This window comes from Aspergillus campestris (assembly GCF_002847485.1).
Source record: "Aspergillus campestris IBT 28561 chromosome Unknown P168scaffold_12, whole genome shotgun sequence".
Taxonomy (NCBI): Eukaryota; Fungi; Ascomycota; class Eurotiomycetes; order Eurotiales; family Aspergillaceae; genus Aspergillus; species Aspergillus campestris.
The window spans coordinates 91,478-103,080 of NW_020194347.1; the positions used below are offsets into that span (position 1 = coordinate 91,478).

Consider the following 11,603-nt stretch of genomic DNA (forward strand, 5'->3'; position numbering starts at 1 on the left):
ATTTTCATCACCCTGCCGCACTGCATCATGTCAACTGCATCACTCCATCTCCACCCCGCCGACCCCGTTCTTCTTCCTCTCAGCATAGTCGTCACAATAGTAACAACAGACAACAATGCGAAACCTCTGGTGCGCCGTACTCTTTGGCGTGGCACGCGCCACCCAGACGGTGTTGCGGCCGGACGCGTTCACGACCGACGACTATGACCACTTCCAGAGCCCATATTCACCCACCCACTCCGTCCAGATGCGACGACAGAACGAGTCAATCTGCGATGCTGGTGCAGCTCAGTATACAGGCTGGCTGAACATTGGCCCAAAACATCTGTTCTTCTGGTACTTTGAGAGCCAGAACGATCCTGTCAATGATCCGCTGACGCTGTGGATGACCGGAGGACCCGGCGACTCCAGCATGATCGGCCTGTTCCAGGAGATCGGTCCTTGTTTGATTAACGAGCACGGTAACGGAACCGCTCCAAACCCGTGGGCCTGGTCGCGCAACTCCTCGTTATTGTTTGTGGACCAGCCCGTGGATGTCGGCTTCTCGTACATTGACGAGGGCCATGACGTTGCAAAGGATTCCCAGGAGGCTGCGGTCGACATGCACCGGTTTCTGCAGCTCTTCGTCTCTGAGATCTTTCCTCAAAAGCGTTCTACACCCGTCCATCTTTCGGGGGAGTCGTATGCTGTAAGCCTAGCAGCCCGAGCTCTTCCTCCCAACCCCTGTCATCAACGGACTGACATATCCAGGGACAATACATCCCCTATCTCGGGGCACATATAGTGAAGCAGAACGAGCTCTATCCCGCGGAGCCTCAAGTAAACCTTCAGTCTTGTCTGGTGGGCAATGGATTAATGTCCCGGATGGACACCACGTACGGCTACTGGGACACGCTATGCACCACCAATCCCGGTGTCTCGGCACCCATCTTCAACCAGACGCGATGCGACCATATGGCCGCAAACATGCCCCGCTGCATGCAAGTCGCCGAAACCTGCGCCCAGCATCCAGACACCGCTCTTTGCCAGGCAGCCTACTCCGTTTGCTACGACGGGGTACTGTCATTGTACGAGGACGAAGTCGGCAAAGGGGGTCGCAACCGGTTCGACAGTAAGCTCGCTTCTCTCCCCGAACAATATACCTCCTAACGCCGGAGCCTCATCAACAGTCACCGCGACATGCGAGGTAGACGAATTCTGCTACATTGAAGCAGCCCACATCGAGCAGTTTCTCAACTCGCCGACAGTCTGGGACGCTCTATCTCCCCCAAAAGAAGTCACCTCATATACGGTTGAATCGAGCAACGTAGTCGAAGCGTTTGACACCACCCCGGAGGGCATGACGTCTTCCTCCGAGCATGTTGTGTTTCTCCTCTCCCGTGGGATCCACTTCCTCGCGTACCAGGGGAATCTTGATCTTGCCTGCAACACGGCCGGGACTCTCCGGTGGGCTGATGCACTGCGCTGGAAGGGCCAGCCTGAATTTGCGTCGAAATCGCTCCGGCCTTGGACTGCACCAGCGATTGGGCGCAGTGAGCCGGTCGGGACGACCAAGGAGGTTAATATCAAGGTAGGAAATGACGGGCGGACGGTGCGGTTTGCGTTTGTGACGGTGGATGGGGCAGGGCATCTTGTGAGTCTTATTTTTCTCGCTCATTCTCTGTTTATCTTTTTCTTCTTTTCTTCTTTTCTTCTTTTCTTCTTTTCTTCATTAAATCCCTCCCTCCTCCCTTCCTTCTTCGTTTCTTTCCCCTTGTATTTCGTTCTTTCTGCTTCGGGGGTTGGTTGAGACAGGGAATATATCAAGTATTGACCGCTAGCAGGTACCCCAGAATCGTCCGGACGTGGCGTTCGACATGATGCTGCGGTGGATTACGGGAGCTCCATTTGTTGAATCCTGATAAAAAATGAGGCGGCGCTAATCAAGGCCCCTATCACTCCTTCTATAGTCTGCTAACCCCTAGGAACCTGAAACCTATTATATTACTTATATTTATATATGATAATATGAATATACCATGCGCTCCTCAATCGGCCTTCAAACATCGTGTGCATCAAGCTCTCTGTTGGGAAAGAAATCCTCTTGCGGTCCAATCTACGATGGGAGTTCGGTGCGAGGGAACGTTCGCGGCGCAGAGAGCTCCCACGGTCCCTTACTCTGGGATCCTGCATCTATCTCCGCTATGTCTTGGCGACCGTGTTTGCAAGCTATAGCCTCGGTTTGCTCGCTTTGATTCTTTTTCCTGAGCAACCACCATGCCATCCCAGCCAATATCGCGCAGCCAGCGACCGGTCCGATCACCGCACCAGCAATCCAGGCCTGACTGCGTCCCTTCTCGGTCGATGGCTCAGGGCGCTCGATTATGGTTACTGTGGCGGTAGCCGAGGATCCGGTAAGGGATGGACCCGGAGTCGCCGTTGCTGGTGAGATGTGTGAGACGGTTGATACCAGTTATCATGGATCGCCATGCCACTCACCGGTTGTTTCCGCGGGATTTCGGCGGTAGAACGTAGGGTTCTTCGACTCCGTCGTGTCCCGACACCACATCAACCGATTCCATGTGGAGGCGCCCTTGGATTCAAAGACTGACCATGTCATGCACTCCGAACCTTGACCACTGTAATAGTATGAGCCCGAGGGTGTCACGAACGAGCTGAAAATTCGAAGTCACTATTCACCAGATATAAGAACTATCCTGGGTACGCATCAATGTATTGCCCTTGCAAGAGACTGGGATGTTCGTTTCCCCTGGACTGTTACATCCGGCTTTATCTCCGAGAACGGCGTATGTAACGCGATCCTGGCAGCTTTCTGGAGCCCCTAATGATATTCCTGTGTTTAGCATGGCTCATAGCGATACATGAAGGCGAAGTTCTCCTACTCACACATTCGTCCAGTTGGCTCCCATGAATATCCTATGAAGTTTTCACCCTGGCTCGTTGCTCCACTCACGCGAGCTACTATCAGGAATAGAACGCATAGTATGGCCTTCATATTGCTGAACGAGTATAATCCAGGGACAAAAAACAGACGGACAAGTGTATGGTATATTCCCGCCACGAGTTTCGCGTGAGCTCTTCTGGGAAAGGGGCAAAAAAGAGGGTTAAGCTCTGGCGAGGCTGTGACATTTTCTTCTTTCTTACACGCCGTACAGCCTCGCTTCGATCGGCGGCTTGATCACGTGGATGGAGCTAATTCATTAGTCTACAAACTAAAGAGCTTTTTATGGGTTGTAAAGCATTGCAAAGCGGTGATGTATAGATCCTAGAGGGCCCCGTGAAGGAGTAGGACCCCAAAGCAGCCGCGGGGAACCTTTGAATGCGCCTATATAGGGCCTCAGAAAGCACTCGCGAAAACGCCTTGAAAACGACCACGTAGAGTCTCTAGCAGCAATGACAAAAGATCTTCAAAATCACCCGCCTAAAACTCCTGAAAGCCCTGTAACGCACTCACGTAGGGCCCCTGGAAGTACCTACGTATGTAGAACCCCTGAAAGCGCCCATATATGACCATCTAAAGCACCCAGAAAGCACCTGTATAGAACTCCCAAGAGCAGCTGGCTAGAGATCTATAGCTCAAAAGAATATTTTAAATAACTAGTATTTATATAATCAATAGTATAGAATTCTAGAGATTAGAGATAATCATAACAAAGACATTACAAGAAAGGACTTTTTTTGTTTTTTGGAAATTCCTAGAGATGGAAAATCCGATATTATCAACCACCCGAGAGGAGCTAAATTCCATAGAGAACTCTGCGCAGACTGCAGTGGATTTTGCATGTTTTCCTATGATAATAGAGGTATCGAGTGGATTGGTTTACCCAGCCAGCGGAGCCTCTAAAAGACCGTCTCGTCAAGCGGCACCCACCGTCCTGGAGGAATATCCAATATCATATACGAATCGTGCGGGTACCCCTCATGCCAAGCAGGAATGCGCGCAGATCATTCCCTCTAATGACCCTGTTAGGCGATAGGCTTGGGGACCAAGCAATGCCTCAGCCGGGCACGGAACAAGGCACGACTCATACTTTAGCATGCATGCAGGCTGATATTGCCATCTGTCGCAATATAAGACAGTGCATGAAAGGGTACCCACGGAGCCCAGAAGTGTCTAGGTATCCTTTGTAGCCGAGTGGTATTCTTTGCGACACCATCCAATTATGCGTAGCTCGGGGTAACCGCAGATACCTTATATGTTGACCTGGACTAGTCTTCCACGGCTATATAACCGGTGTATTAGTCTTCTGTGGACCAGATTACATAGAACATTATCGCATATTCTTATATTCCACATAGTGAGCCATGATCCTCATGATTGACTATCAGCCTCCCATATATTGAATTATGAGACTCGAGGTTGTCCTGGCCTGCGGGTGGTCCACGCCTAATCCTATTCTGTCCAGTCGCAAACACGTTCCAGGCGCGTGTGCCCCTTGCTTATCGGCAGCATAAAGTGGGGAGTCGAGAGTCGAGTTTCAGCGCGGAACAACTCCCTTCACAATTGAACTCATTCGATATCGTCTATCACGATGGTACACTGGATCTCTCTCTATAGGGTGCTTTTCTGGACTATCTGCCCTGCAGCTACGGCAGCGAGTCAATTGACGGACGACCGTCATGTACCCGAGGATTCCCTGGTAGCAGATCAGGTGCTTTCCACGCCATCTGCGTATGACTTCCCTATCCTAGGGAGTAATGGGTCCGATCTATTCCCGATGCGCCCGTGTCGGGGCATCCAGATCGCGGAGGCGACGATCGACGAATTGCAGACATACTTATTGTCAGGCGGCCTGACTAGCGTCGATCTGTTACATTGTTATCTAGGCCGCATTTTCCAAACCGACAGTTATCTTTCGTTCGTATAGACAAAATTCCTTCTTGCTAAGAACCTTGCTCATAGAGATAAGGGCCATCATCCAACACAACCCGGATGTGTTCTCCATCGCAGAAGCTTTAGATGCTGAACGGGCCGCTGGCAAAGTCCGTGGTCCCCTGCACGGGATACCGTTCGTAGTCAAGGACAACATCGCGACCAAAGATCGCATGGAGACCACAGCCGGAAGTTGGGCTCTCCTAGGATCGATTGTGCCCCGTGACGCATTCGTCGTACACCAGCTGCGCAAGGCCGGCGCTCTGCTGCTGGGGAAAGCAGCATTGAGCGAATGGGCCGATATGCGCTCGAATAATTACTCGGAAGGATTCAGCGCGCGAGGCGGACAATGCCGCAGCGCGTATAATCTCACGGTGAACCCTGGTGGCAGCAGCTCGGGCTCGGGGGTCGCAGTTGGCGCCAACCTCGTTCCGTTTGCTCTAGGGACTGAGACAGACGGTAGCGGTATGTAGCTCTTCTTTCCTAAAAGTTTGCGTGTTCTATGTCTGACGTTGTCGCAGTAATAAATCCCGCACAGCGGAATGCTATAGTCGGCATTAAACCAACAGTCGGGTTGACTTCAAGGGATGGAGTGATCCCCGAGTCCCTTCACCAAGATACCGTGGGCGCATTTGGCAAGACCGTGCGAGATGCGACATACGTACTGGACGCCATCTTTGGTATCGACCCTCGGGATGATGCAACCCAAGCACAGCGAGGTCAGACTCCCCCGGGCGGCTATAGCCAATTTCTCCACGATCGGTCTGCTCTCCAAGGCGCTGTGTTCGGCCTCCCGTGGGAATCGTTCTGGCGCCTGGCGAACCCTACCCAACTCTCGCAGCTTCTCAAGCTTATCGAATTGATCCAAGACGCGGGAGCGACGATCATCAACGGGACCGAGCTACCTCACTATCGCACCATCGTGTCGCCAGATGGATGGAATTGGGATTATGGCAGCCAGCGAGGGTACCCCAACGAGTCCGAATACAGCTATGTCAAAGTGGATTTTTACAACAACCTCAAGACATACTTATCCGAGCTAGACAACACGAGTATCCGTTCGTTGAAGGACCTCGTCGAGTACAACAAGGCCAATGTAGGATCCGAAGGAGGGCAGCTTGGCATTCACCCAGCCTTCGGATCAGGACAGGATGGATTGGAAGCATCGCTAGCTACCAAGGGTATTCAGAATGATACATACTGGCAGGCACTGGAATTTTGCCACCGGACAACGAGAGAGGAGGGCATCGACGCGGCGCTGCGCTCCGGCAAGCAGACACTCGACGGGTTGCTGGTGCCACCAGATGTTGCGCAGAGCATCCAAATCGCAGCACAAGCCGGCTACCCTGTGATAACGATCCCGGCTGGCACCGATCCGGAGTCCGGGATGCCATATGGGCTAGCGATTATGCAGACTGCTTTTGCAGAAAAGACATTGATCAAGTATGCTAGTGCGATTGAGGATCTGCAAAGAGAGGCGAATACGCGGTGGAAACGCACCCTTCCTGAGTGGCGGGGTTACCTTGTTCGGAATATCCCTGTCATTAATTGATTTTAGAGGGATATTGATGAGTTTATCCCCTTGGTCCGTTGGGCGAACTATTCATTCCTGGCACACATCGGAACCCATGGACGGCTGAGTTTTGTTATGAGAAAACTTCTGTATATTTAAGCTTCGCGAGGCAGACGGGAGATTCTGTTTCGTTTGGAGTCTTTGTTTGAATAATGCAATTGATTCTATGTAGGTGATATTGTGGATTTTAGATTGTCTATCAGTTCCGTCAGTGGATCCCTGGTCGCACAGCAAAGCTGACCATCGTCGGGGGAGTTTCCTCGCTGGTTGTTGGCCCGCTGAGGCCTTCAACATGCACCGAGCGCATCTGTCAAGTGTCAGCGCCAGTCCATCATCATCCACGCGTGAAACCAACCTCGAATCTCATAATGATCATCGCAACGACCTTTTTCACTTCCTTCCAGGCCGCCCAACCTTCTGGACAGGACCGGATGCCTTGGGAGAATGGAAACAAGTTGTCCTCCATGCGCCTCCGTTGACATTGGTGGATCGCAAGCCATCGGTCTGGTTGAAATGCCTGACTACCGGGTCCGAAGATTTCGGAATTCCGCCGCATTGTATCAGAGTGTGAGAGAACCACTGTATCCTCGGGCACATGAAAACCTGCGATCGTAATGCCTCCCTCTGGAGCGATCGTCTTCACGGAGTGGCCCGGGGAGAAAAGACGGATGACCTCCATCATGACAGCATCGAGATATCGCAGACGATTCAATTCTACCCACTGAGGGGGGTCGGAGAGAATCCTCGCCTGAGATGCAGTGTCGAGCTCGTGCCGAAGTTTGCATAGTATCGAAGGGTGACATAGTAAGGCACGGAACACGGAAACAAAAGCCGCATTAATGCAGTTAATGCTCGCTACCGTGGTCTGCAGTCTCCGATATTCTCCCACACTGCGGGCTCTTTGGCCAGGGGAATTCTTCGAATTCGAGCGTGCGTTGGAACCCATCTCCGGCAGACACATTAGCCTTGGATCGGATAACAGCCCCCCGCGAGTCATCTTCAACCGCGCACCGGGACTCCCTAGAACGAGGTACTCAATTGTCGGAAATGCGAACCAACCCTTTAGGGTGTGAAACCATCGGCCCGAGTGGACTTCATTGCGAAGATACGCGGTCCGTTCCATAAGATCGTCTAGAATCAGGCGACCAACGAAATTCTTCACAAAGAAGCGAAACGACGCCGTCAGCTCGATAACGCGCTGCCGTTGGAGGTTCTCCATAAGATCCGCCGCCAATTGGTCAACCACACCCTCGTACTGCGCAGCGCCCTCGATGGTCTGCTGAACGGTCTCATTTCCCTAGATTGGATTAGATTGGTGCGATGACTCCGGCTGGAATCCACAAGAAGACATACCTCTTCGTGCAGTTGGCGCCCATGAACATACGAGACTGATTCTGGATCCGCCAAGCTCACACAATTCGGACCCAAACGCACAAGGGGACCATACTTCCAGTGATAGGTGGTCAACAGACGGCCAAAGTTGGAGGCGTTCTGGGCACGTTTATGCCAGAAGTCGGACCATCCGGCCAGTCGCGGGCCCGGAATTGCCATCAGGCGGATATAGTTGCCCACCAGGCACCACGACACCGACAGTAGCAAAAGTAGAATGGCTATTGCGGGCGCCACCATTCCAGACTAGGCTACGGGTCCAGCTCATCGTCCGAGCGACAATTGCGATGAATTTTCCAGGTTCATGGAATTTGTTGCATCGATAGACTGGGTGAAAATTGTAGTTCGACCACCCTCTTGACAGGATTGACCCGCTGCGCCATTATTGTCCTCGTTACCCCGAGCGGGGAGTGCCTCGTGGTAATACAAGGTCAGCCTCCTTTTCCTGCCGCCGCATTATCCCGAAGCGAGAAAAAAAACCGGGCGATCCAATAGGCGATCCACGACGATTCAATGAAACCCTTCGGACATTATTGTCATTGGTAAGACCATCCGAGCTGCAGTGGGGTCACCAGACGATAACTCTTCTGTGTCATGCTGGAGATAGTGAACCTGTCGCTCATAGGCTTCCATGTTCCGTATATAGCCACCTCCACTGGAATGAAGGATGGGATACCCCATGTTTGAAAAGGGGTGTCATGTTCGGCCCGATAGGCGTACAAGCTCCCTGTCCACAGCTTGTCGCTGATTGAAGGAGAGAACAAAATGTGGAGAAGTTGAAGCCAAGAGAGAAACGAGATTGGAGGGAAACGAAACGCGACCTCGGCATGGGCTCCACTCACCGCCTTCGGGGGTTCCTGCCTGGGCCTGCCTCAGGCTCCCACGGGTGTTTGATCCGACATGAGGTGGAGATCGCAGGAAGGAAACCAGACGTCGAGATCACCATCTTCGACAACTTTCATTCTTCTAGTTCTTATAGTCTTACAACACCGAGAGTCTGCAGGGCATATCTTCCTTTGCGCGTCAAATAACTCCACTATCCACTCCGTCCACCACTAGATCATCCCCACCTGCGATATGGTCCTTGCACTTCCCCGCTACGACTACTAGGTTTATGAATCCTCCAGCCAATGGGTTACGATCGGCCCCGCGGAGCCCTACAGCCTCGCTCCGATGATCGATTGAACTCGAGACGTTCGGTGGTGGCGTGTAATAGATGTCGCAATCGGAAAACCCGATGTGCGGGGAATCCTCCGGCGCCGTGTGCCGCCTGTGAGGATGTCGGCCATGCCTGTGTCTATTCCGAGGCCGAGAAGCGCGTGTCCATATCGGAGAGGTAAACGGAATATGGTGAAGCTGCTTTTGTCGACAGTGGACTAATCATCTGCCAGTTATTACCGTCAACTTCAAACTCAGGCGCAAGCAAACCGCCCAGGTGTGTATACCTTCGATCCTTTCAATGGGTCCTTTCATTGATTGAACGTGGCCGATTTTATAGGAAGTCTGACAGATGACCGTCATTTGTCGCCCTCACTTACGACTCCTGGATCTTCCCAGGCGACTTCAGGTCCCTCTAATGCGGAAATCCCAGCGGAGCGGGATGACTGGTGGTACAAGGGTTCTGACGATCTGTTCCTCAACCGTTCGGGAGAACACCGTATGGCCACTCTCTTCAAGACATTCGACAGTCGATAGCTGACATTGATAGAATTTGTGGGTGCATCATCGGCCACGCACATGGCCAAACGTCTCCACCCAACATCCAATAATTTCGCATGGGATGTGCGGCCGTTGTACGATGACCCGTCGTCGTTGCGACGGTCGGTCAATCGTGCTTTACCCCAGATGCCACCGCTCGATTTTGCCAAGAGATTATTCTGGGTGCAGTACACCTATATTGGGACGATCTTTTCCCTCATTCATCCCGACGACTTTGAACGACGGCTAGCGATCGTCTACAATCGACCTCCGGATGTCTCCAATCGGGAGTCGTGTCTGGTCTACTGTCAGGTGCTACTCGTCATCGCCTTTGGGCTGATGTATTCGGTGAACCAGTGGTCAGGGGATGATGGCCCACCTGGGTTCAGATACTTCAAACACGCCTTGCGATTCTTGCCGGATATCCACGAGGACGGCTCCATCTTTTTCGTCGAAGTGCTCTGCTACGTGGCGTATTATATGCAGAATCTGAACCGGCGGGATGCGGCATTTCTATACATCGGACTGGCCCTTCGTATGGCCATCTCACTTGGCCTCCATCAAGAGGTGTCCGACCCAGCCATTGGGGAAGAAGATCGGAACCGTCGCCGCCGTGCCTGGTGGTCGGTGTATAGCTTAGATCGACTGCTTTCGGTTAAATCTGGCAACCCCATTACCATCCAAGATGAAGACATTGGCACGACCTGGCCCATTCCGATGGATGGATCAACAACGGCACCATGGCCGTCGGTCGTGCTCACTCACTACACCCAGTTGTCTCGCATTCTGGGACGCGTGGGCGAGGAAATCTACCGGAAGAAGCCCCGATCTGGCTCCAACCTCCTCATGTCCGTGCAGAGCATCACGAACGATTTATCCAAGTGGCTACGGCAGATCCCAGACCGGCTTCGGATCGACTTTTCGACCCTCGGCACCCACCTGAATCGGGAATCGGTCTCCATATTCTTACACTTCTACTCGTGCGTGAACATGACGGCCCGGCCCCTGGTCTTCTACGTGATTCAACGCCGCTTGGACGGGGATGCTCAAGGCTCGGCCAGCGATGACTGGCGAGACGGACTGTCGCAAAACACGGTGGCCGTCATTGACAGCTGTATCACTGCGGCTCGCGCCACCACCTTGATTATGGACGCGGCGGCAAAGCACAACTTACTTGGTATGTATCTTCCAACCGTCACAGCGGCCTGTTGACTCACCCACATTTCTCCAGCTACATACGGATATCTCGATGGGGAATACGTCTTCTCGGCCGCTCTACTTCTCGTCATGGTCAATGGTGCCTTCCCCCCAGACGACACCAATACACGGACCATGGAGATGGCATTGGCTCTCCTCCGTGGGATGGCGGACCGGGGGAACGTGTACCTCGCGTCGCGCCATGCACTCCTCTTGGAGCTGCAGGCGGCCATCAGCCCGAAGCGCACGGATGTCGCTGTGGAATCACCGGTTACCACTAGTAGTATTGCTCACCATACGAGCCCGACGATGAACGTGGTAGATGAACGACCCCCCGTAGTATCGACTGAGTGGCCATTGCCGCAAGATTTGTCGTCGGTGCGAGACATCTCCTTCAACCTTGACGTCACCGAGTCGGATCCCGGGCTGTGGGAAGAAGTATTGGATCAAATCGATATCGATATGGATACTGACTGGATTGAAAGTACGCTGCGGAGGTGACTGGACTTACGAGGCTACGTCGTATGATTTTTTCGCATGGAGTATTGGGTTACTTACGAAGCTCAAAATTGCCATGATATCTTTTGTAGCCGGGTGGTAATGGCTTGATGATTGCAGCGTATTTGAGATGACTGGCATTATTGTACAGCAATAGTGTATCCGGTTCTAATAAAAACAATTGTATCATCGTTATATAAGATGGAGGAATCTACACCACTAGATCCGGTTCTAGTTACCGGTAGTCGTACTTTGGATAGTCATCCCACCCTACACATTCAGTTGAACCAGTGTCTGGATAAGACAATACTATACCCCGTACTACTATCTCCAATCCTATACATCCTTCATATCACACCACTCGTTTCATTCCCA

General features: G+C 52.4%; 4 protein-coding genes across 4 annotated transcripts; 3 read left to right on the top strand and 1 right to left on the bottom strand.

Annotated features, from left to right (window-relative positions):
- Nucleotides 1-115: 115 nt before the first annotated feature.
- On the top strand, nucleotides 116-1,901 carry cp8 (putative carboxypeptidase Y; the record flags this gene model as incomplete). The annotated part of the gene is made up of 4 exons (XM_024833815.1): nucleotides 116-688; nucleotides 751-1,111; nucleotides 1,170-1,633; nucleotides 1,824-1,901. The coding sequence occupies 4 exons, from the start codon at nucleotides 116-118 to the stop codon at nucleotides 1,899-1,901; spliced, it is 1,476 nt and encodes a 491-aa protein (XP_024689595.1).
- A 2,631-nt stretch (nucleotides 1,902-4,532) lies between these two features.
- On the top strand, nucleotides 4,533-6,425 carry P168DRAFT_299373 (amidase family protein; the record flags this gene model as incomplete). Its single annotated transcript, XM_024838332.1, has 3 exons — nucleotides 4,533-4,858; nucleotides 4,911-5,338; nucleotides 5,395-6,425. The coding sequence occupies 3 exons, from the start codon at nucleotides 4,533-4,535 to the stop codon at nucleotides 6,423-6,425; spliced, it is 1,785 nt and encodes a 594-aa protein (XP_024689596.1).
- A 229-nt stretch (nucleotides 6,426-6,654) lies between these two features.
- On the bottom strand, nucleotides 6,655-8,075 carry P168DRAFT_321434 (putative cytochrome P450 monooxygenase; the record flags this gene model as incomplete). Its single annotated transcript, XM_024840468.1, has 3 exons — nucleotides 6,655-6,753; nucleotides 6,802-7,743; nucleotides 7,800-8,075. 3 exons carry the CDS (start codon nucleotides 8,073-8,075, stop codon nucleotides 6,655-6,657), a joined length of 1,317 nt encoding a protein of 438 aa, XP_024689597.1.
- A 446-nt stretch (nucleotides 8,076-8,521) lies between these two features.
- Nucleotides 8,522-11,491, top strand: P168DRAFT_258746 (transcription factor domain-containing protein). Its single transcript, XM_024834610.1, has 5 exons — nucleotides 8,522-9,171; nucleotides 9,227-9,270; nucleotides 9,346-9,492; nucleotides 9,544-10,710; nucleotides 10,765-11,491. The coding sequence occupies exons 1-5, from the start codon at nucleotides 8,966-8,968 to the stop codon at nucleotides 11,229-11,231; spliced, it is 2,031 nt and encodes a 676-aa protein (XP_024689598.1). The 5' UTR covers nucleotides 8,522-8,965; the 3' UTR covers nucleotides 11,232-11,491.
- The last annotated feature ends 112 nt before the right edge of the window (nucleotides 11,492-11,603 follow it).